Raw genomic sequence first — 25,149 nt, forward strand, 5'->3', positions numbered from 1 at the left:
TATTGTATTATCTGAGGAATTATATTTGTTGGTTGTATACTAAACATTTTCAGAAAATACGTTATTTTATTACGTTATGTTATTAATTGTTCTAATAACTTTGATTTTTACTGTTTTAACTTTATTAGAATATCTTTCATTCTTCAAAATGTAGCACTTATAACATCAAATGCAAAGGAAATATTATACAATTTCTATTACGAAGTGCTCTCACCTGGAGTTATGAGACTGTACTATATCACACAACTATTAAATAGTAATAGCAGTATAAACATTTGCCATGCAACTTTATTTTTAATCATTCACGTGTATATTTGAGTTTATTTATTACATAAATCAGAAAGAAGCTGAATCTACTTCTTTTGTGTTGATTGTTTAATTTTATAAGAATGAATATTGACAATCTTTCAATAGGTTTCGAGTGTATTACCTATTACATATTATTCTCAGAAAATAGAAAATAATTGTAAAAGTAAATAAGTAAAAAAATACACTGTATGCATATACTAAGAAAACTCATAAAAGTATATAGTAATGTGATAATGTTATATTTGAAAAATTTAACACATCTATTTAAAGTAAGATCATTTGTACACTATCATAACATTAATGTTTGTAATAGAAAAAACTATAATTAAACAAATATGATTCATAGATATTTCAATTAATTATATAATATTTTCATGAGAAAAAATCATATTTAATGTAATGAAACCCAAATATAACTTTATTAAAATATTATACAGCTTTCATAATTCGGAAAAATTACAATGCGAAATAAGTTTAATTAAGTTTGAAAATAATATAAGAAAATTAAAACATCTAAACTCGTATGACTTTTGTAGGAATAATCAAAAGTCGAGAAACTAAAATGAGAAATACTTATTTTTACAAGATTTTAAACCATTAACGATTATTAACGATTAGTAACTTATTAATCAATGTATCTGGATGATATAATTAATACTATTATTATTTATTTAGAAAAAACAATTTTAATTTATTGTAGAATTTATTCAACTCATTTTTATTAAATTTAAAGCATTGCTGTAAACGAAATATACTAGACAAATTATGAAAAAAAAATAAGTTGATAGTATTTAGTTGTAATGAAGTTTCGTACTACGAAACTAAATAAAAAATATAATTATTTAATTATTGTTTTATTTTCTTTATTTACAAATATTCTACATAAACGATATGTAGTAACATATTCTAATGATTTATAATCTTATTTTTCTTTACATATATAAGGTACAAATATTTTTTCGTTGCAATATTATATTATTACATACACAAATAAGTTATAAACTTGTATTTTACAACAAATTTTACACTTCATTAATGCCAAGTTAATATGTTCATAAGATACAATTGATAGATTTCATTACTACCTATTTTCAATGCTATAACTAACAAGACAAATTTAATCATCTTATGTAATGAATCTTAGGCACAATTATACAAATAATTTTTTTCAATAAGGAATTTTTAAATTTTCAAAAATAATTAAAAATATAATACACGTTATAAAATGATTTAAACTATCCAAAATTTTGTTTTATACTTTGTTGAGTAAATTAAAATGTATTTTATATAAAAATAATGAATGCTGGGATTATATTGTTAATGTAATTGTAACATACAGATTTCGATTATTTGTATAATCGAGCCTTAATGTTAGTCTATTTACTACAATTGAAATAAATACAATTTATATTATATTTTTGGTAAATAAAGTGCTTTATTGCTTCTAATTTATGAAAATAAAAACATTTCCATTAAACAAAAAATAAAATAATTATAATTGCACATAATCCAAGTTACGGTGATCAGTTTATATAACAACGTGTGGAAGCTGATGATGTTAATTACCAGAGCTAATTATTTCGTCTTGAAGTTTCCGACGAATTGGAGTCCTCTATGTTGGGCATACCGAAGACGAGGGGTGAATAATACGGCGCGAAGAGTGCGGAATAGGGTTGAGGGGTTGGAGCGAAGTAATGGGGTGCAAAAAGACCCTGCCTTTGAGCCATTTTCAGGCGGGTCGTCAACTGCTTCTTCCATTTTGTCCTGCGATTCTGAAACCACGTCTTGATCTGCACTTCTGTTAAATTAAGAGCTTTCGATAGTTCCATCCTCTTGCTAACGCTCAAGTACTTGTCGATCTTGAATTCCGTCTCCAACTTCTCAAGTTGCTTAGCGCTGTAAGCTTGCCTAGGTTTTCGATCCAATCCAGGTTTCCTGGATCTCCGGTTAGACGGCTTCGGACCTGCAGATGAAAAGAACAAAAGCGTTACAGACAGAACAAAAGCAGATTTCTAATGGTAATTATTGTTTGCTGCGTCGATTAACGAGAAACAATGCTGAACTAGGGAGGCGCGTTAATTATAATTTACTGCGTCTCGGGTGCGTGTTAATTGTTAACAAAAGGGTACATTTTAAATATTGTTTGTTCGGATGGTTAGGTCCTCGAAGAAAGGCGGCGGATTTTGTGTAATGTTGTTTTATTTCTGTTTTGTTTTTGGTCTTGTTTGCCCCGCAGTTTGACACTGGCTCGTCAATGTGTGGATGGAAACTTTACCATCCGGTGATAGTTTTTTTTTTCAGTTACCTGCCAAAAGGAAACGATAGGAAGAAGAAAAAACGTATCTTTGTTTGTACAAGTTTACAGGTGATTATCGTTCATCTCAAATTAAGATTGACATGGGTGGAAGAGTGCCTGTTGCATATTTTATGATTCGGCAAACATTCGACAAATATATGACAATTAAATTAGGGGGACTTATTAAAATTAACACCTCATTTTATGTGTCATGCTTATATAACGACGGCACAATGGAGATTTAAAATATACGTTTTTTATCTACGTGCTAAATGTTTCAGTTTACTGTCGACGCGGCTCTGTTTGCTTAGAGGTGGACGAGGAAGAATGGAGCAGAGTCGGAGTGTACTTGTTGTGCACATGATAGATGAGCACGGATCCTACGCTTTGCGTGCCCTTCTATTTGGAAACATTTCACACGTCTTCAGATTCTTCTACGAACAGGCGAGGTTTATGAGTTTGTACATATAGGAGTTTATACGCTCCGAGCTCCGGGTTCCCGCAACACGGTCTCGTTGAAATCACCAGTATTCATATTTCAGACGAGCCAAAATTAAAACAACAAACAAACGAACACCTTTCTCTACTCACATTCTAGGAACTACATCAAGTTTCCTCTAACATTTTTCACAAAATTCTAAATATATAAAAAAAAATTCAATCATTTAAAAAATATGTAATAAATTTACTGATTCATATAATATATTGAAATTTATACAAAATTAGAAAACAAATTGACAAAATATGATCGTAATGCGACATTTAATTATGTATTATTGTTTTATTTATTTATTTATAATTTTTAAAAATATTATTAATATTCTATTATTTTACATTAAGAAATATTCAAAAACAGAACATTTTAAGAATGTACTTAAATAAATGTAAAATATGTAGAAAAATATAAAATATTAAGAATATTTACACGTTTATAACATTTTCTAGTATTTGAATAGAATTTATTATAGGATGGATAAGATAAAAGTAAAATTACTCTAATGTTTATTGGAACGGTCATACAAAAATATATAGGAGATTGAAAACTATTTACAAATGAAATAAATAAAATGATTCGCATGAAAATTGATTAAGTAGTCATGAAAAAAATAAAAAAACTATAATTGATTGAATACTCACAGAAGATTGATAAAATAGTCACAAAAGAAATTAAGAAAATTTCTAGAATAAAAATTGATCAACTAATCATAAAAGTTTGATAAAGTAGTCATAGAATAAATCAAGAAAACTAATAAAGAAGAAGTGGGCAGGCAAGGTTGATAAAGTAATCAAGAAAACTACTTGAAAAGCTAAAGTAGTAATAGAAGAAATCAAGACATTAAAAATTGATCCTAATGTTGTTGTACGATCAAATAGTCATAGAAGATAAAGAAAAAGTAGTTTTAAAAGAAATAAATAAAATTACTTGAATAAAGATTAATTCCAAAGTTGTCATTTAAAAAAATCAAGAAAAACACTCTATGAAGATTGGTCAAGTTATCAGACAAGTTCGATAAAGTAGTCACAGAGGAAATCAAGAAAACTAATAAAAATTAATGAAGTAGGCATACGAGTTGGTGTGAAAAGTCATAGAAGATTGATTAAGCAGTTATAGAACATTGAAAAACTAGTCATAAAGTAAAACTACTTCAATTAAGATCGATCAAGTAGTCATAGAAGTATGACAATTTAGTTGTAAAAAGAAATAAGAAAACTACTTGAACAAGGAGTCATAAAAGTATAACAAAAGAGTGAAAGAAAAATATTCAAATAAATATTGATCATAAAAGAAATAAGAAACTACTGGATTAAAGATTATATCATATAAGATTTGTAAAGTACTTAAATTAAGAAAAATACTTGAGTAAAAATGGAGTTGAATTAAAGATTGATCATATAAGAAATGAAGAAAACTCGTCGAACAAAGATTTATTATAACGTTATCATTATTATCATATATATATAAACTTTGAAGAGAATTGAAATTGTAACGTGAAATTAGCACCACTTTCCCTACCAATTAAAATCCAATGTGCAAATAGCAAAGAAAACAAACGGCAAACACGTTTCAAAACTGATTTGATAAATAACTAAACTGGAATTCGAGTGGATGAGCAATTAGCAAGTGTTAATTGTTTATACTGTTTCCCGTTGACAAACGCGGATTCATTTGCATTGAAGCGATAGATGAGCCAGGGAATTAAGGTGATTAGTGAGGCTCTTCTATGATTGGGAAAGCAATTAAAGTTAGTTTACGCAAATGATTTTGACGCGTAGAAAACAAAAGGTGAGGAGCGTGGTGTCGCGTCGACACGTTTCACCTGTCGGTTAATTGTTGCTGGTAGTGCCGGATTTTTCCGATAATCCATCAGCACAATTAACATCAATTCGGATTATTGGGAATAATATTTACGTTACCAATACCCCGAGCCTTGATAGCAAGTCTATGAAAACACATACGATAATTGGTATTGATGGACTAAATTTACATATCTATCGTTCTTATTTCTTCTTCTATCTTTAGAGAAAGTCAATTTGCGAAACTAGATAGTTTGCAAATCAAACATCAATTGAGATATTTCAGGAACTTTTGTACCTCAATAAGTAAAGTGTTATGCGTAAATATAAGATGAAACATTATATTTATATTTATTTTCTAATGTAATGGTACGCACATATTGCAAGTAATTTAGGTGTACCAACTTAACCTTCAGAAATTAGAGAAAATTTATAGTAAGTTTAATTTAATTCATACATAGTTTATTTAAACTATTACAGTATTTTTTGCTAATGATTTTCCAATTAATTTCACAATTTGAAAAAAATATCATAATTGCTAAATTTTTTTTGATAAATTTATTTGAATTGAATACCGCTTGGTAAACGTACTTAGTAGATATCTAAATTGGTATACGCTAAGAAAATGTTCGTTAATCGGTAGAAAATTAGGATTTTTTTTAGTACAACGTTGTGTCCTCGTCCACATGAACGTTCTTATAAAATTATAATTTGCCGTCGGATCCCAGCTTAATATTATAAAAATATTATACATAGCTTTTAAAGGGTAATAACTAATTATGTACATATAAATTAACATAAAGATATATGTACGTTAAGTGATCATTGACTGTCAATATATGTTATTTTAGTATGGTCTTAGTAAATGTAAGTTGCATATAGATTATGAAGGGAAGCAGAATAATTATCCAAGTAGATTTTTTAGAGAATCCTCTTTATTTGGTAAAAACTATGTTCGTCACATCTGTTCGCACGGACATACTCGATGTTTATACTTAAGTACACTTTAAAGTCAGATCCAGTAAAATATTATGTAAGTTCTTATAGAAAACTTTGAAATGGATGTTACTAACGTATTAACGAATTTATACGTTAAGTTGGCGTTGTCAGATGATTTATATTATTTTATAGCCTTAGTGAACTTGTATATTTCAATTTTGAAGCTCTAGGGAAAGCATAATCATTTATGAAGTTAATTTACAGAATAATCATCAGACTAATCCGATTTAATTGCAGGTATTGACGAATCTGTATGATTGATGTAATTTTAGTATGGTCTTAGCAAACTTACACACTTAGCTAATGGAGTTACAAGTAGGCATAACAATTATTCAAACATTCTTTATTCAGTAAAAACTAGTCTATTATATATTTTTTGTATACAGTTGTCTCTTTGTTCGCACGAACGTACACGGCGTTTATAAGAAATTACATTTTGCCGTCGGATCCTGGTATATTATGGAAATTCATACACAAAACATTTAAAGAATCGCATTACGTATGTTAACGAACATGTACGTTAAGTGAACATTAACTACTAATATAAGACCAAACCTTTGTAAATTCATACTAAGATTATGAAACTTAAAGTAGGTAGAATAATTATCACCAATTAACTTATCAAAACAATCGATAGTGTTCATCCCAGATGGGCGAGGAAACCAATTTGCGGACCGGAAAAGGGAGAACGTGTTATCCGACAAAGATAATCTCATTTTTAACGCCACACAAGTAGATTAATAATCGCATAATGGAAGTAAAATTGGTGCCCATTGTTGGGGTGCTCTTGGACACAATACAAATGGAACTGGCGGCGTACGAGGGGTGCGTGGGGGAGGGTTGATGTTGTGTGCGGATGAAACACCTTTCATCCCCCAGGTGTTTGCAGGGGTTACGTCGTGCAGCGTTTGAGGTGAGAGTAAATGCGAGTATCGCGTGCCTCTCGATCCCCGTGTGTAATACGCCCGGAATTATAAAAGGCCTCCTCATCAGCAATTTACAAATCGTTCTCGCGTTTATTTTAATGCCTTTCGTTGCCGTATTATTATTATCATCGCTCATTGGCCCTTTTTATTAACAACTCTTCCTCACCTCTCCCTACCCATATTACGTATTACGAGAATTGTATAATCGGGTCTGTGATTTATTATGTGCCTTCCATAGAACACTTCTCATTTCCAAGTTGGGTCTCTTTTAATTTACTCCAAACCAATTTGGGATGAAACCTTACACGATTCATTCATTCATTAAGCAAGAAAGAAAATAAATATTTTTATAATTAAATTTATAAAAACAAATCTGTAATAAAACACAAGTTTAAATATGTATCAGACGTACTTTGATCTTTTTCTTTTTACACAAAAATATCTACGAATATTTGGCAGCCTATTGATATATATTTTTATTATATGTTAAAATTTATTTATGTATAAATTGTACTTTTTTTTTCTTCTTCTTATGTATTAATGTTTGGCCAATAAATTTTTATTATTAAATTTATCTACGAAAAAAAAAAATATAATATTAAAGTTATATAAAAAAAATATAATATAATGAATTAAATGCAAGTTCTAAAATATTGTTTCAGGAATTATATACAGGACAATTCGAATTCATTTATAGATATAATTTTTTTTTGGCGAATCATGATCAAATTATTTGTAAAACAAATTTTAAATAATTATATGTATGTAGTATGTCGAATGTGGACAAAAAATCTATAAAAATATGGTAGTATGATAATACAGACTGAAAAAATAGTCGATTACGCAAATAATTGTTCAATAGTATTAAATTAAATTTAATACAACAATTTTAAGATTAATAATAGGTATAATTCTGTTAAATAGTGACATTTTTTAGATATATTTATAATATGTAGACATTTCTTTCAATGCTAACAATGTACACTAAAACCTCGCATAGTGCGGTTTCGATCAGTCTATTAACTATAGTCCGGTTTAAAAATTTTACTACAACTAATTTTACACAAAATTATAGTTTTTATGATCGTTAATTTATACAGTGAAGTCATTCTTTGTGTGGTTTATTTTTGTATGTATTCAGTTCTTCCATTAGTACGGTTTCAAACACTCCTGATAACCAATTACCCGCACTATGCGAGTTATTGTTAAAGTACACAATTATAGCATTATACTACAACAAAATAAAAGTATACATTGATGATATTTTATAATTTGTAGTAAAAAGAAGTAATAAAAAATCTCAGTTAATTGATAACTGTCATGTATACAGTAGTTTTAGACAATATTCGTTACCCAAATTGTTCTATAACCGAAAAAGCGACGTAAGCTTCATAACATCACTACATTACATCAATCGGTCACTAAAGTGTTCGTAATTCGCATATGTCTTTGTTATCCGAACATACAAATCTTTCGCAAAGGTGTTTGTTCGTTAACCGAGCATTTACTGTATTCTCAAATTGAAATTGTTGTAGTTTTTTTTCATAGATTGTTCAAAAATAGTTTATAATTAAAAGTTTTTAATAAATATATAGTAAAAATTACCTTGTAATCCAAATATGTGACTAGATCTTTTCTGTTCATTGGCCAGCCAATTTGTGTAGAGTATCGAGGAGCTCGACGTTCCAGGATGAATGTATGGGTGAAAGGATGTGGCGGAGTCGGCCGATTGATTTGGGGATAATTTGCAGCCTGTTATGATGTCGATTAAAGTTGAATCTGGTGGAGCCGGATCTGGCCTATTGAATTCCGGAATCTCTACTAAAGATTGATACAAGGATGCTGAAAACAAAAAATCAAGTAAATAAATCTGTAATACTAATATTTAAAATAATATTACAAACGAAACAAATTATTCACTACTTTTTTTAAATCTACTTTAATTAAAGTTTCTAATCAGGAAATTTAAATTTAAATAATAATAAAAAATATTGGGACAATCATAAAATTGCTTATAATATTTCACAAACAACAAATATATTATAACAAGTAAAATTAAATATAGTAAAACCAAACGTGCTTAGTGCTAAGAATGCACTAAACGAAACAGCGCTAAATAAAGTCAAATTAACATATAATAAATATGTAAATTTAGAGCTTTTTATAGGCTTCTGGTACACTGCGGTATATCGAATTACCGTTAATTGAGGAAACTCTAAATAAGTTCTTACTGTATTATAATTATACAATAAGTTACATAAATTAAAATCATTTTTTTTAAATAATCTATCTATTTTATAAGTTTCTATGAATTTATTTAATAAAACTTTTGTGTTACTATTTTTTTTACACAAAATTATGTTCTAAGTTTTGTTAAATTAATAAAATAATTTTAAAAGTGGTCAACGAACGTATTATAATTGGTTAGTAAATATTGTATAAGTGAAGAAGAATGCCTAAAATTAATAAATTATTTGCAACTTTCAACTTAAAATTTATTAAAACATTATTTGTATTATTTAAATAGCAGCATAATATATAAGGGCTAAGGGTTTCAGTTGTTTAATATTTGTGTTAGAGGTTTTTATTACTATAATTTGTGGATTATATTTTGGTTTGTATCTAGTTTTTTTAACATTTTATCATCATGAATATTAAAAATATTTGATTAGGGTAACTGTAAGTACCTGTAAGCTTTTATTTGTAGTAAATATTAACTATGTTTGAATGTAATATATTATTTACAATTATCGGAATTAAATATAGTATGTTGTAATTGAACTTACCCACTCTTGTTGGTTGTAGAGGTAAAGGTTTAACAAACTTAATATCATGATTATTGCACTGAACCACGTCAGATTTGTCTTTGGAAGAATCATCTTCATCACTTTTACTGATGCCGAGGATGCGGTCAATGGAAAACTTGTTGGAGTTCTGGCACTTGTCTTTGGGGGAGGTGTCGCTTGCGTTCAAGCTGCTGGGGCTGCCGTTGATGATGTCCACGCACTGCTCCTCATCATCAGAGCAATAATCTGAAGAATCGGATCCATCATCCGACGGCAGATGATTGCCGTCGTTGCGCGCCATAAAATCCATCATCGGATCGATTGATGGTAGCAGTAGTGGTAGAAAGTAGTAATAGTAACAACAACAATAAAAAATGTACAAGAAGAAGTTACATCATAATATGATGTTCATGTGACGGAGGCGTTTTATAGACTGGCTACCGTTAAGTAGTTGTTGTGGTCCATTAGGTCCTTAACTGAATCAACTAACACCTTATGTATATAACGCTCACACGCATATACACACACAGAGGAATGGAAGATTGTTCCCCGCCTATGAGCATACAGATACTTCTTCCCGCCCCGCGGTGAGCTCATCTCCCGCCGCCACAGATTGGTATTTCGCGTGTTTTCAACTTGCCCTAAAATCCATTTTCACACCTATACACTTCCTGCACCTGAAATCCCCAAACTGTTTATCGAATCCTTCCGAAAACGCATGCATCTGGTGTCTCCGGAAGTTAAAACCAAATTTAGGAGCGGCCATTTGTATGACCACTTCGATATCCAGCAATTAGCACGAATTAGTTAATGAAAGAAGGCCACTCCGATGGGCGTCTACTGTTTGGTGCCGCAGGTCCAGTGGCAGCATCCAACACGTACCTATTACGATTCTCCCACACTACTCAAAAGCTCGGGGGTTGCTCTTCTCTCTTCCATCTCACCGCCGCCCATCCACCTCCGACCCTCTGTATCTCTTCCTCTCTCACCCACTCACATTAGAACTCTTCTTTCGGTTCCTCTTCTTTTTCAGTTTATTTTTCATAAAATGGGGAGCGCTCCCGTCGAGATATAGCCGCATTAAGGCTCTTTTGTGTTAGTTATTTAATGGTTCGCGCTGGTTAACAGGATTCGGCATAACAACAAAACTCTACCCGAGATAAATGTGCTTAAGTGCTCCCCGTTTCATATCCTTTTTCGACGGAGCGAATCTGCATCGGGGGTGAAAAGGGGTCTTCCATCCCACGTTTGTCCATCGCGCATCCAAGAGAAAAATGAGATTACCTGGATCATATTTCACACTCCCAACGTTTATCAATTAATCCGCATCCACGCGATCCTACGTTAAATAACTAAACGATTCTAAAATGTTTATAACAGTTTCTTTAACAATATATTTTATAATACTAACCTTTTATACCATCAATATTGAACAAGAAAACTTAAAATAACTGTTTAGATTTGAAAGCGAACACTAGTTAAAAGAAATAACATTAATATAATTAAAAAGAATCAAGATAAATTAAATTGAAATACAAAAAAAACGTAGATATTGGAAAAAGGGAACACAAAAATAGATCAATAAATTTGTAAATATAAATAATAATACAAATCACTGCTTTTATTTTTTAAATATGAACTAGATTGAAGTTATTAAATTTGAACTAGGGTAATATTCCAAAATAAGGCAAAAATATACAAAGATACTATAATATATTGAAATATGAGTAAAATAAATGACAATAATTATAATTTTATTAACAATAAACTATCCATAATTTACATTCCAGATGACGATTTTACTTAACAGCTTACGAGAGTTATAAACAATTAGAAAATTATAATTATTCATAACTTTCGATTATAATTTTGTGTATTTACAGATATATAGGAACATAAATTGACAGTAAATATAATTATACGGTTCAGCAAGAAACTTCAACATTGTAATACTCCAGTGATTACAATTTAAGACGTTGCAAACAAATACCATTGTGTTAAGTAGATTTTTAAAACACAATATTTTGGATCTACCTAATTATTGTTATAAATTTAAAACAAAATTAAATTTAAACACGAATTATTTTATTTTTATTTAACATATTTATTAACAATTATCAACCGAAAACAGTAATCAATATATTTAATTGGGCACAAATATTTATGGCCCTTTGTAGTAGTTACTTCTATCTTTCTTTGATTATTATTATTGTATGAAAATGTTTATTTTTGTATGTTATTGTGATAATATTATAATATTTATTTTTTTGTTTAAATTTATATTGAAGGTTTTATTTAAAAATAATAAAAGTAATTGAAAGAACTTTATTAAAAGACTATTATTTATACTTTTATATAGGAACATTGGTATTATTTAGTTTTATTATTTATTAATACATAAATATTTTATAATAAAGGAAATACACATAATAACACTTTTTTTTGTCCGACGGATAAAAAACATAGTTTCAATTTGTATCTATTTTTTATAATGTATTCTAAAGTATAAACTAATTCATTATTTATGCTATGTCAAAAACACTTTGTATTATATATGAGTTTGTGGACAAAAAATATGAATAATTGTTGATTTTCATCTAAATTATGCATTCAATGTATGGAAGAAGGAAGGAGAATTTAATAACAATATTTATTAAAAAAAGTTACAATTATTCAAAAGAATATAAAAGGTGGGAGGACTTTTCGATTAATAAATACGTTTTAAATGAATGGTATGCAATGTTAATAAAACTAACTACAAATAAAATTTCAGGACATTCGGTTCCATTGACAAGGAAAAATATCATGTCTTTTTTAGAAAAAAAAGTGTGCCACGTGAATGGAGTGTCATTGAATGGTATTCATGAATGACAAAACATCGTATATTGACAATTTGTGGTTATCCCTCCTTGTACCTGTACAAGTGTGCATGTTAGTGGTTGAAAAGGGGACCAGAGGGATATGAATGAATGTAATAAGAGTAGCATTGACGCATTGAGCCCCGATATGAAGGGCTTTTAACGGTGATTTATCTGTTTATGAGTAGCGCGTGTTAGGGCCCTGCAACCCAACACATACGTTTAAACAGGTGCTCCAGACATGTGCTCTCCCACAAATCATACTCATGCCCTTCTAAAGATTTAGTTTCAGTGAACTCACTAAAATAATTACTCTTAACAAATTGATTGTTCTATAAAACGTACATGTGTGCAACTAAAAAATAAATTAATAAGTAAAATGTGTAATATTTTTTAGGGGTTGATTTAACAGCTGATGAAGTTCGCATGAAGATTCATATTAAGCGCTGCTTATATATTTGTTTGTTTCTCTCGAAAACAGGATAATTTATAATCGTGACAATACTCCAAAAGGAGCGAATAGGTGTAAAAGCTCCGTTAAAGAGGTGTGCTTTTAGAAGTGATGCGCATGGACTGTACTCGACCAATGCGATGCTCGGAATGCTAACCGATGGGACGAGTCTACAAGTGGGGAAGAATATTGATAATTGATATTAACACATCTCCATGGAATCCACTTCACACTTTTCATTTCTTTTCTTTTTTTCCCTGAAAATCCAAAAGAACGCACCGCGCGTAATACAACATTGTATGCATGATACTTTCTGAAGCAAACAAAACGATTTTACCAAGAAGATGTCTAGGTACCAGAACCGAACGTTGTCCCAAATCCGGAAAAACTGCAGAAAAAAACATAATTCCTAGCGGTTTGCTCCATTATTCCGCACATCAATTAAAACTGTAACTAAAATTCTGTCAAGAGTCATTCAATAACCGTATAATAACGTTGTCGTTGTTGTCGTGCATTTTTCACACTCGAGGACTCGCACAAATTGCAGCGATTTGGTCCAAGAAATCTCCTTCATAATCCCATCCCCGAGCAGTTTCCTCTCAGTCCTCAACAGAACTCGTAGTAGGTAGGATGAAACTTAACGAAGAAAATGTTTCAAAATGTTTGCTGATCTTAATGTTGTTGTTCATCGGAATCTACGCGAAATATCAAAATGTCATCGATGTTGACGATATCCTCTCGCCTGATTTTATGCCTGGAAGTTTGATGATGTTGGAGAGTCCAGAAAATACTGAATTCGTTAATTCTTCGAAACCTTCGCGTACTTTTTTGAATCAAAGTATTTTGGATGGAAGCATTCACGGTGCCTTCACAACAATGGGATTCCATAGGTAAACTAATAATGAATGATATAATAGAATAAATGTACAATTTATACATTTTACAGATCAATGATGAACGAGTATTTATGTCGGAATTATATAGCAGAGCAAATCGTCGAGGATATGTCTATAACTCGGATGAGGAGAAGATTGGGTGGTGATATTGATATAAAGAAAGTGATGCATGATAAGAATAAACCAACAGTTTTGGATAATTTGATCGAGGATGAAGGATCTTCGAATTACAAGAGTTGGCTGACCAAGTAATTCAGTTTTTCTGTAATTTTCGATATAATCGACATGTCATGATTCTAGGAGTACTACTTTGGAGGATATTTATAAGCATTATCAGAACGTGGAAGAGAGAGATGATGAGGAAGATGAAGAGGAAAAAGAAGAGGAACAACAGTATGATCAACATGTCACTGGATATGGGTACGGGCAGCAACATGCACCGCCAAAATTAGGTCATTCAGGAATTGGAATTAGTTATCCTTCGGGAGCTGCTTATGGCCATGGACAATCCCTTGGATACAGTTATACAGGCCATGGAATTAGTGGGCACCCAGCCACAGGACATGGATATGCATTTGGTGGTCAGGAACGTAAGTAATAATCTTGCAAAAAATATTATTATTTCTTCAAATCACATATATTTTTCAAGTATTTTTAAAAATAGAGGAATGTATTAAATAATCAATAATTCAACCTGTTTGTCGTGCGGCCAAACATATTTGTTAAGTATATTTCACTCTATGAAACAAAATGTCATTTTACAATCAATTAAAAATACAACACGATCCATTTCTTTATAAACGCTGATCTAAATATGTTTCATATCTAACAAACATCTAACACAGTTACAGTACACTTTATTTGCACTTAATATAATCTAAATTTAACATATTTACATTCTATAGATCATCAGTACTAGAATAAGTAATAAATGCAATAATTTAGGGTTGAAATTTTACAATATAAATATATTTGTTACAGCGAATCATCCATATGAAGAAATAGGTCATATTCACATACATCACGATACGCCGACTAAGCACTATGAGAGTCACGGTAGTGGTGGCAAAGATTTGAGCGAACTCTTCGAGATTGCGTTAACCGCTCTTGCGTACCTATCGTTTGGCATGTTTATAGTGCACGTAATTTTGTGTATCTCTCAAGCGGTAAATTGTTGTCTTTGGCATAGTTAGCGAGTACTTTACCTGTGATTTGTGTTGCAGAAAAAGCAGGATGTTTATTACATGACTATGATGCCTGTCTCTACCACTGCTGGTACGGTAGGAACCGGGATGTCGGGTAGTGGTATGCCAAGCACCGGAAATGGTGATGGTGGCATGGAAACGGGGGGCGGTGAAACTGGTAATGGTGGCATGGAAACTGGAGATGGAGAAGATGGTGGCAATGGAGAAGGAGGTGATGGTGGAACTGGAGATGGTGGTGATGGAGGGATGGGAGAAGGAGGTGATGGTGGAACTGGAGATGGTGGTGATGGAGGGACTGGAGATGGGGGCGATGGTGGAACCGGAGATGGTGGTGATGGAGGGACTGGAGATGGGGGCGATGGTGGGACTGGAGACGGAGGCGATGGTGGTGACGGTGGTACAGGAGATGGTGGTACTGGAGATGGTGGAGACGGTGGTGCTGGAGATGGTGGTACTGGAGATGGTGGTGACGGTGGTACAGAAGATGGTGGTACGGGAGATGGTGGTGATGGTGATGGAGGAGATGGGGGAACTGGTGATGGTGGCACAGGAGATGGAGTAACAGGTGATGGTGGCACTGGTGATGGAGACGATGGTCGAAGTGAAGAGGTGTTTGGTGGAGGTGTCCCTTTATCGAATTGGAACTACTATTCACAATCGTATCGTAATGCAGCTCCGACAGTTCCTCCCGGTAGACGTCGCAGAAGAAGAAGGAAGAGGCTCACAGAACCGCATGAGATGCCAACAATAACAAACCCAAACAACGTAGCCTTAAATGAATTGGCAAGACACATCCTAACTTCTATAGAAGCAGCAATGGTGGCTAATCAAGACGATGGCTCCTGCTTAAGAAAAACTTTATGCGAAAACAATAAATACGCAAAAACTCTGACAACCAGCAGCAAAATATGGATACCAGTTTGGAGGTAAGCATCATCAAACCAGGAAGACATGTAAACAAACTTCATGTTTCTTTTTTAGTTTGGGCATGAGCTGGTTATCTGGAAAACTAACCAAGGGAATTCCACCAGCGACATCTATGCTGGATAGCCTGAAGGCATCGATCCTTGGATTAGGGAGCGCCAACTGCGAGATCATTTATCAGGACTGTAATTTGCGCAAGGAGCGCGACGCCCGCAGGAAACGACGCCGCAGGAAATAATGTATCGGGACTACGCAACGAGAGGGAGCTTCGTTGTCTAATGCTCCACCGCTGATCAATATCCCGCCCTTATGTAACAGCACAAAATGTAAATTAGATATTGTACTTTAGTTTTAATTGTTTGAATAAACGCCGCGAGGAATGTAACTGTTCGAGTCGTGTAATCCAAATCGTTGATTGGCAGGCAAACAGAAAGTTCAAAAGCAACGCTTGTCAGTATCCCTCAAAAGTGATGCAATCAGAAACTTGATATACCCCACTTCCGTATTTCCTACTTTTTCACCACGCTGCTCCCTTCCTCCAATGCTTCTGTCTACGGCATAATTAAAGAGGAACTATTTAATGGAATCGATGAGAGCCAAGTTGTGTCGACTCGCACTAGGGCTTAAACATCGAGTGGAAATTGATTACGAAACGGGTATTCCCGCATCCCATTGAATCTAATTCTTCATCAACTGCTTCAAGTAGCCGGATACAATCTTCATAACGTCAATCATTAATTTGGAGACGGCAAAAATAACACAATACAGATACGAATTTCGACCAAATTCGCATTCCAAAAGAAAAAGCAAAACCATTTCATTTAACATAAACACATTTTATCTGATTTTTTTCCCCGCCGACGCCCCAAAGAAAAAGCTATTTTTCCGTTAGTAATGAGCTGATAACTTTGCGAAAGGCCTTTTCGTTACGCTAACAAGTCGAATCAGAATTGCGTTTTAAATTGAAAGCTCTGGCTTTATTGACAAACGTACATCAGACCAACAAAAAATAAATAAAACAACGAGAGAATCAAAGGGGGATTTTCAATTACCTCTTCTTTGAGCTATAGTATAAATAAAATGGGCATTCGACTGTATTTAGCAATACTTCAAGAACGAATCGATTGTTTTGATGTATCGAATCCTTTGATACAGATCAAATACATAAAGCAACATTTAATTAAAAAGTAAATTATAGTGTTTAAGTATAGAAATCAAAAGTATTAATTAGCAAGGTTTGATTGTATTTTGAAGTAATGGATAATTACTGAATTTTCAGGAGACTGTTTGGAAAACGTATTGGCGGTGTACTGAATTCGCTATTGGCAAACTTTATTGGCAAATTGATAAATCCCCAAAAAGCAATTCCATTTAGCAAACTTTTCGCAACAATAACGTTAATTGCATAAGTAATAAAGCGTACCAACAGTTTGCTCGCAGTTTCCTTTCATAATTCATCTCATTGATTCCTGCGCCTAAAACAAATTGTTCATAATATTGATTACATAAAGGAACTTCAAAGAACTAAAATTTTTTATTCAAACAAATTGTTTAAGAGCGTTTCATAATTGATCATCTACAACATATTAATTATAGAATTTATTAATTAACATTAAACATTTGATTAATATTAACTAAAAAATAATCTATATCTAAAAATTTAAATAAAATTGATCAATAAATACATAATTATTATTTAATAATTATATATTTATTAAAAAATTATTGACTACAGTCTAATTACTAGAATTATCTTTGTCTAAAGTATAAAATATTCACCCATTCAATTATTATCCACGAAACGCATTGCTTAACTTTAAAACATATAATTTTTGACACTGATGCAAAATAACAGCTGTCATTTCGAAATATTAGATACTTAGATCAACCTAATTTAAATATAGGTATAGGATGCTGATATAGGAGATACAAATGTTCACCAATCCAAGTACTATACTCAAAACACGATGCTTAAAATTCGCATAGTTCTAGTATTAAAAGAAAAAAAACGTAATTTAAAACACGTTGCTTCAAATTATTAGGTACTTACATCAACCTAATTTCAATATTACGAACATAAATTCAAAAGTTTATAACTAATAAAAAACTAAATTAATTTTAATATACAAAATTGCTTCATACTAAAGACACTCAAGTGTATACGAGAATTCAAGTGCATGCGATTTGTATATGAAAGTTGTGAAATTGTTATCCATAACCACGGAAAGCTCGAGGGAACTAATAAAGTGCATGCACTTAAAAAATAAAATAAATAAATAGTCGGAGCTGCCTTATTAATAATAAACTTTTATGCCGTTTAATACCGATGTTGTTGAAGGTAGGGTTGGAGGGTGGGTTTTTATTAAAGCGTGTAAACTTCGTATCGCATATGTGAGCCTTATTTTAAGCAGCTTTGCAAAACGCGATTTCGATGTACTGCTCAACCTCCACCCTCTCCCCTGCAATCCCATTTCGCAATTGAGGCGATATAAGCGTTTGTTTTCGAATCGGAACTTTCGCAGATAAATTCGTGAATGTGAGTATTCACAGATAGCGCCGAATTTCAACTGTTTTCCACCAACGCGAAAAACAGTAATAATGTTACATCGATTAGCTGATATTCACCAGTTGGCGTACCCTACTTTAACGAATTTGTGATAGCCTCTGATGTTGCGTATTCATCATAACGTGGCGTTAAGCAATGTTGATTTTGGCGCTTGTGCTTTGATATTCAAGATCTAACAGAATGGCACTTCTCTAGAACCGGAAACCACTTAATAGGTATTGAGTATAGTGTAGTGTAGACTACGCTAGACCATTAACGTGAAATAATAGCCTCTACTGTTCAATGCAAATAACAATTCAAATCGTGGTTTTCAATCTATACCTTGAAGGAAAATACTGTATTTCCATTATTAGTACTATTCACTAGTTCAAACAGAATGTGTACTGACGTAATTATTGTGTTTGGCTTATAAAAATGACTTCGATTTACGATAGGAAAGTTATTTCATGAAAACTGTAAAATATGATATTTTCTGTAATTTAGTAGTGAAATGATGTAGTAATTTATATAAAGAGGATAGTAGGGAAGTTAGTTAAGAAATATTAGTATGCTGTATGTCAATCAAGACATGATATATACTGTACATAGGTGCATGAACTGTTTGTTAGTTAGTTATGAAAACAGTAAGGAAGGTAGTTAGGTGGTATTAGTATCATGTATGTTGGTTTCACAATATGCATGACGAGATATATATATATATATTTGATTTAAGTGCAGCGACTATTATTTTTTAGTAATTTACTATAAGAAAACACGAAGTTCGTTAGAAGATATTAGTGTTCTTATATTGGTTAGGAGTACCAACTGTCATTAGTTAGTATTTGCTAAAGCTATTTCCTATTATATAATATGTTGTCATATGTACAACTTAACGTAAGCCAATCTACGTTTGTTACCAAATTTGTAATTCTATTCTATTTTTTTATAATTTTACTAAGCAATTGAACTGATATTATATAATACTTTTTATTATATGGGATAAGTCAATAATAATTTATAAATACTGTTTTCAATTGCTAAATTACAGCTTTCTGTTAATGTAAAAAGTTCATTAATTTGCAGATTTCTTCTTCGCATAAACCTGTATTATGTATACAATCCAAAGAGATTTGTCTGTTTTAATTAGAAGTGAAGAAAGAACGGGACGGTCAAAAGTAAAAGGATTCGGAGGTCGCTTTGAACGGCCTGACGGAGTCGGACGAGTGGTTTTCTAATTATAACAGTTGGAAAATAGGGCGCATTTTGCATTCAGGGTATTCGGGCTATGTAAAGGGCAATAATTAAAATTCAATAAGGTCAGTTATTTTCGTTCTAAAATCACGTCATAAATAGCATTTGTTTCAGGAGAATATACAACAGTTCAGACTTTAATTATTTGCACATGACAAATTTATTTTTTTTTTTTAGTAATTGAATACCAATACAGTTATATCTCGATTAACATAAAGGTGCATTCAACGAAATGAACTTCGTTAAGCGAAACTACTTTTTCAGAAGAAATAAGTCTATGGCTAGGATGAGAATACGTTAGTTTGTAATTATAATGAAAAGCTTTGAAAATTTATTAAAAGAAAAGATTGATATAAAATTAATATTTTGCTAAATTCTAAAGTATGAAAAAACTACAAAAACTGAAAAAACTACAAAAACTAAAAAAACTGAAAGATTTTCTAGATGCATTAAGGATTATAAGAGTTTTGGAATAAGTATGAAAGATTTGTAGAAGATTTTCTATTAGGAATAAGGATTACAGGAGATTCATCAGCTTATGATTAAAGACATATGAATGGTGTATAGAAAAAGTTGTGTCCATTCATATTTAGTCAATAGAGACTTAACATTCTTACGAATTAATCCATTAAAATTGAAGACGGAAGAAGAAGATGCCTACAGATAAAATTATCAAGAATACTCTAATCATCTAGGAAACAAATTACGGTAATACCTCATGTACTGTGTATAATCGTCAATATCCTGGACTATTTAAAACCGGACTAATCGAGGAACACATACAAAATCGAGGAATATATATATATATATACATAAACCGCATAAATAAGGGACTAAATAAAGATCATTTATGTATAAAAAATAATTGTATTTACTAATTATGTCAAAAATATTTTTATTTTACTCAATTAAAATATACTTTGTTTTGAAATGTTCAAACCGGACTATAGTGATTCCGCATTGATCCAAATCGGACTATGCGAGGTAATTATGTCTTAATATCAATAAAAAATTAAAACAAAAGAAATGTATTATCATGAAATTCTTGAAAAGATTTCATTACATACATTTTATAAAAAAATATGTAAGAAAAATCCTGATGATGATCTTCTAAAGAAGGATCTTTTAGCTTATCTGAGCCATATTAGATGAAGACGTCCAAAAAGATTAGTCTCAATCTCAAAAGTTTACGATTATTTGTTGGGCCTCAAGCTTGTTGTAGATGCTGAACCATTGAGATCTGGCTGAGACTGTACAAATGATGCAACACCATCAAAATTCTTATTTATTTTATTCACTTGTATTAATTGCTAATATTACATTTTCAACAATATAAATTTTAAGTATTGCTATGATAGTATAGTCCAGTTACAAAAACAGTTAATTTTGTATTTATATTTTTTAATAAAATATGCTGTATAATAATTCACTTTAAATGAAGAAATAATATGCAGCAGCTGCAAAACTAATTAAAGAATGAGAACGTTTTTAGGCACTTCTTCAGATTACCTCTTGTTTCATTTGAAAGCGGACCGTGCTGGAAGCTTTCAGGATGAGATTTTAATTACAACTCTGTTGATTTATATTGCTTGCGATTTAATCCTCGAATAAGAATCAAGAGTCAGCACACGCTTCGTGTAGTCAATATTTATTGGATGTTGTGATTAAGTTCAATGGAATTGTCCTTTACCTTTAATTGAAATACTGAAAATCAATTAAGTTTAAGGCAATCATTAAATAAAAAAAATATGGAAATTTTCATTATTAAAAGAAATTAGGATTATATAATATAAGATTATATAATTTTTTATTTTATATTAAACGAAAACAAATTTCAAATAAAATGATTTTATATTGTAAATTATTAGAGATTTAAAAATTAATGCTTTATGAACTGACATTTTGAAGTCATACATATTGTGAATGTGGCATTGCGTACATATTCTTTGTTAGAAAAAATGACTTAATTGAACATTTTCATTTAAACATTTAAACATTTTGACTTAAGTCATATATAGTGTGGGAGTGGCATTATATAATTGATCGTTGTTAGAAAATATTATATAATTGTAATTAATAATGATACATAAAAATAACAAATAAAGAATCTATATTAAAAATATTGTTTCTGGAGGTTATACAGCTAAAATAGACAAAACTAATTACATAATTTTGAGTGGATGGTATTTTTTTTACTGAATGAAAGGAATCAGCGTAGCGAAGAAAACTGGAAATTAGTGTGTCATGTACAAAAAGGCTTGGAGATGGCATGATTATACACATATCCAATTAGTATATTGTAAACATTTCGTTTATAATTTTCATTATATAAGTGGTTGAGTGGTTGTAAACATTATTAATCCTTACTTATAATTTCCATATTCTAGATTATGTATTATTTTAGATTCATGGTTACTTAATAAATTTCTTAAATAAGGGGTATAATCTGGGGAATTGATATATTGGGAATCGCCGTCTAGAACAATGATTCTCAAAGTGGGGGTCGCGAAAAGTATTTGGGGGTTTCTAGAAAAATTAATGACAGGCAGTATGTTTTTCTACACATACCCTTTTTCGGGGGTCCTTTAAATTTTTCAATTGCAAAAGTGGGTGATAATTACTGAATACCTATAAATATTTGAGTAAAAAATTAATTTATTGTAAAATGATGATAATCATACGCAAAATGTATTCTGGAAAGAATAAAAGAATAAGGATCATAATTTGAATTATAAAAAAAATGAATGATAAAAAGCTGATTTTTCAAAATATAAAATTTGTTTACAAAACAAGTATATAAACGTTAAAAATGGCCTCAAACGTGGAATTAATTAAATATTTGAGAAATAATTACTGACGCAATACCTGGTATAGTTCGGTTTGAAAATTTTAAAACAAATTATATTTTAATTGACAAAATACAAATAAATTCTAAAATAATAGGACACAATTTTCCCTTTATAAACTTATTTTTTTGCAGTTTTTTTCATGGGGTTTCATTCGATTAGTGCGATTTCCGGGATTTTCGTGAAATCGGGTCTTTATGAGTTATCGGCTATATAGATAACAATTTTATATTAGTTTTATGTTTATATTTTTTTTTTAAATTGAAATAATGTACTATACAAAATGCAGCTCAATAAATAAGTTGTATAGATAATAGACATAATTATTATATAATTAAAATAAATTATGTATTAATTGAGCTATATTATATAGATAAATAATGTAGACCAACGGTTCTGAAGCAATTAGTCGCGTTACAAAATTGGTCTGCGATAAATTTTTAATGAGTCACGAAATGACAGATGTCATCGCTAGGAACTGTTTTAATACTCTTGACAACTACAAATAAATATGATAGGTAATGTGAGTAAAAGGTTGAGAATCGCTGATGTAGAGCATATACATAAAATAATATATGTTGTTGTGTTTTAGACATTAGCAAGCTTATCTCAATGTTGTAAAGATTGTAAGTTAAACGTGCTTTCTCTATATAAATTGTATTTGCGGAAATACACAAAATTATCGTATTTGTATTTTATTAATGGATTTAGTATATTTTCGTAAATTTATACCCAAATGTAAAAAAGAATAATAAATCTCAATTTTTTTTATATAAAAATCATAGTTAAATTGTTGACGTCTTTTGGTATACATTGATAAATTTAATTGCAACATTTTCTTTGGAAATTATTACTTTTTCAGCCCATTGCGACCAAAGTCGTAAATGAATTTAATTTAAAATTTTTAGTAAAATATCTAATAATTAAGTTTATTATATTAATTTGTATTTGTATCATAATTAGAAGATAGTAATGTTTATGTTAATAAGTAATAAATTATATAATTAAAATAATTTTTAATATAATTTTAATTATTTCAAATAAAATGAAAATATCTAAATAAATTTATTTGTTCCTTTTAATTCATGCAATAATGTTTAATTGTTTAAATATTTTTGCCAGTGACGAATTTAAATACTAGAATTGGATTTGAAAAGTGACAGTTCCGAATCTGACAAATAATAATATTAAAAACAAAACTAGAATTTCAAAAGCTTAATTTTGTTTTCTTATATAATTTCATAAAGTTTTGATACATTAATTCAAATGATTGACAATAGAAAATTATAGTATTAATTAATAATTCATAATTTATATTTTTATTTGTTTAAAATATTCTATAAATATTGCTCATATTCGTTTGAATCGTTCGGTATAAATCTCAAATAAATCTTTATATGTTCTTAATTAATTAAAGTGAATTTGGTATAAATAGGTTACTTTCAGAAAGTTCCTTAGGAGATCATTTAAAGTGTAGATAATTTATATTAACACTCACATTTTGACACATTAATGAACGCGTAAAAGTTTGTCCCTCATTTTGACAACTCATATCTCATCCCATGACGCAGAGAGAAAAGTTGCCGTTTATTATGATTTTTGTTTGTTTGTTTTTGTTGTTGTTACTTTTGGTCCTGTTTTGGGTAGTTCCCGAACGAAGGTGGCGGGCGCGCGTTTCGGAATCGGGGCGTCGCGACGCCGCCGCTACCGGCACCGCCACCGACACCGGCGTCGGGGCGCAGTTTGCCTATAGAGTGCCGCTGTGCCGCGTCGCGATGCCTCCGACTGTTGCAGAAACGTTACGTGCATGGCTTTTATCCGCGCTGGTTGTTCATGGAGCCGTTGCAGGAAATCCCGACGCCAAGCGTCTCTACGACGACCTCCTCTCCAATTATAACAAATTAGTGAGGCCTGTGGTCAACACTTCAGACGTTCTCAGGGTTTGCATCAAACTGAAGCTCTCCCAGCTCATAGATGTGGTAAGACAATACTCACAACTAAATTGCATTGCTCCAAGCGTTATGAATGCACACATTACAGTGCATTTACTTCAGGAAAAGATTTTATAATAAAATTTATAAAATGCATTTATATCGTTTATGCTTTACGTTTTTTTAAGAAAATAATTAAAATATAATACACTATATATTTTTTTCTTCCAAAATAATAGTAATACATTTTCCAAATAAATTATCAAATTATGAAAATGTAGTTAATAATAAATTATTTTAATGCAAAAGTTAAAACAGTAACAACTTTAAAATATATAAAAGTTACTTAAAAAAATATGTTTCAAGAAATTTTTAGATATTTCAAAGTAATACTAATATATTAGACAAACAAAATATTACAAGTAAAACAGATTTTTTTTGTGTAAACAAATTATTTTAATCGTCTGTGAACCATGATTTTATTAAAATCATCATATAAATAAAAAAAATATTATTTTGTTTTATCAATAAAATTTTCTATTAATTTTACTTTATAAATGTATAAAAATACAGAAGTGAAAACAACCAAAAAGTAGACTTATTTTAGTTACGTAAATGAATTCCAATAATT

The 25,149-nt window shown here is 30.7% G+C and overlaps 2 protein-coding genes across 2 annotated transcripts; one reads left to right on the top strand and one right to left on the bottom strand.

Moving 5' to 3' along the window:
• Positions 1-1,818: 1,818 nt before the first annotated feature.
• Positions 1,819-10,020, bottom strand: LOC108560932 (homeobox protein ceh-30). The gene is made up of 3 exons (XM_017918657.1): positions 9,612-10,020; positions 8,431-8,667; positions 1,819-2,272 (listed from the first exon to the last, which is right to left on the bottom strand). Exons 1-3 carry the CDS (start codon positions 9,922-9,924, stop codon positions 1,881-1,883), a joined length of 942 nt encoding a protein of 313 aa, XP_017774146.1. The 5' UTR covers positions 9,925-10,020; the 3' UTR covers positions 1,819-1,880.
• Positions 10,021-23,098: 13,078 nt separating this feature from the next.
• LOC108560918 (acetylcholine receptor subunit alpha-L1-like) lies at positions 23,099-24,566 on the top strand (the record flags this gene model as incomplete). The annotated part of the gene is made up of 3 exons (XM_017918639.1): positions 23,099-23,110; positions 23,180-23,213; positions 24,235-24,566. Coding segments are annotated over exons 1-3 (378 nt in total), but the record flags the coding sequence as incomplete, so codon positions are not given.
• Between the last annotated feature and the right edge of the window lie 583 nt (positions 24,567-25,149).

This window comes from Nicrophorus vespilloides, unplaced genomic scaffold (genome assembly GCF_001412225.1).
Source record: "Nicrophorus vespilloides isolate i.1.1-1 unplaced genomic scaffold, Nicve_v1.0, whole genome shotgun sequence".
NCBI lineage: Eukaryota > Metazoa > Arthropoda > Insecta > Coleoptera > Silphidae > Nicrophorus > Nicrophorus vespilloides.

Coding starts and splice junctions, on each gene's coding strand:
- LOC108560932 (XM_017918657.1), bottom strand. CDS start 9,924: ATGATGGATTTTATGGCGCGCAACGACGGCAATCATCTGCCGTCGGAT. Junction 8,668..9,611: donor TCTACAACCAACAAGAGTGG/GTAAGTTCAATT, acceptor TTTTGTTTTCAG/CATCCTTGTATCAATCTTTA. Junction 2,273..8,430: donor TCACATATTTGGATTACAAG/GTAATTTTTACT, acceptor TTTCATCTGCAG/GTCCGAAGCCGTCTAACCGG.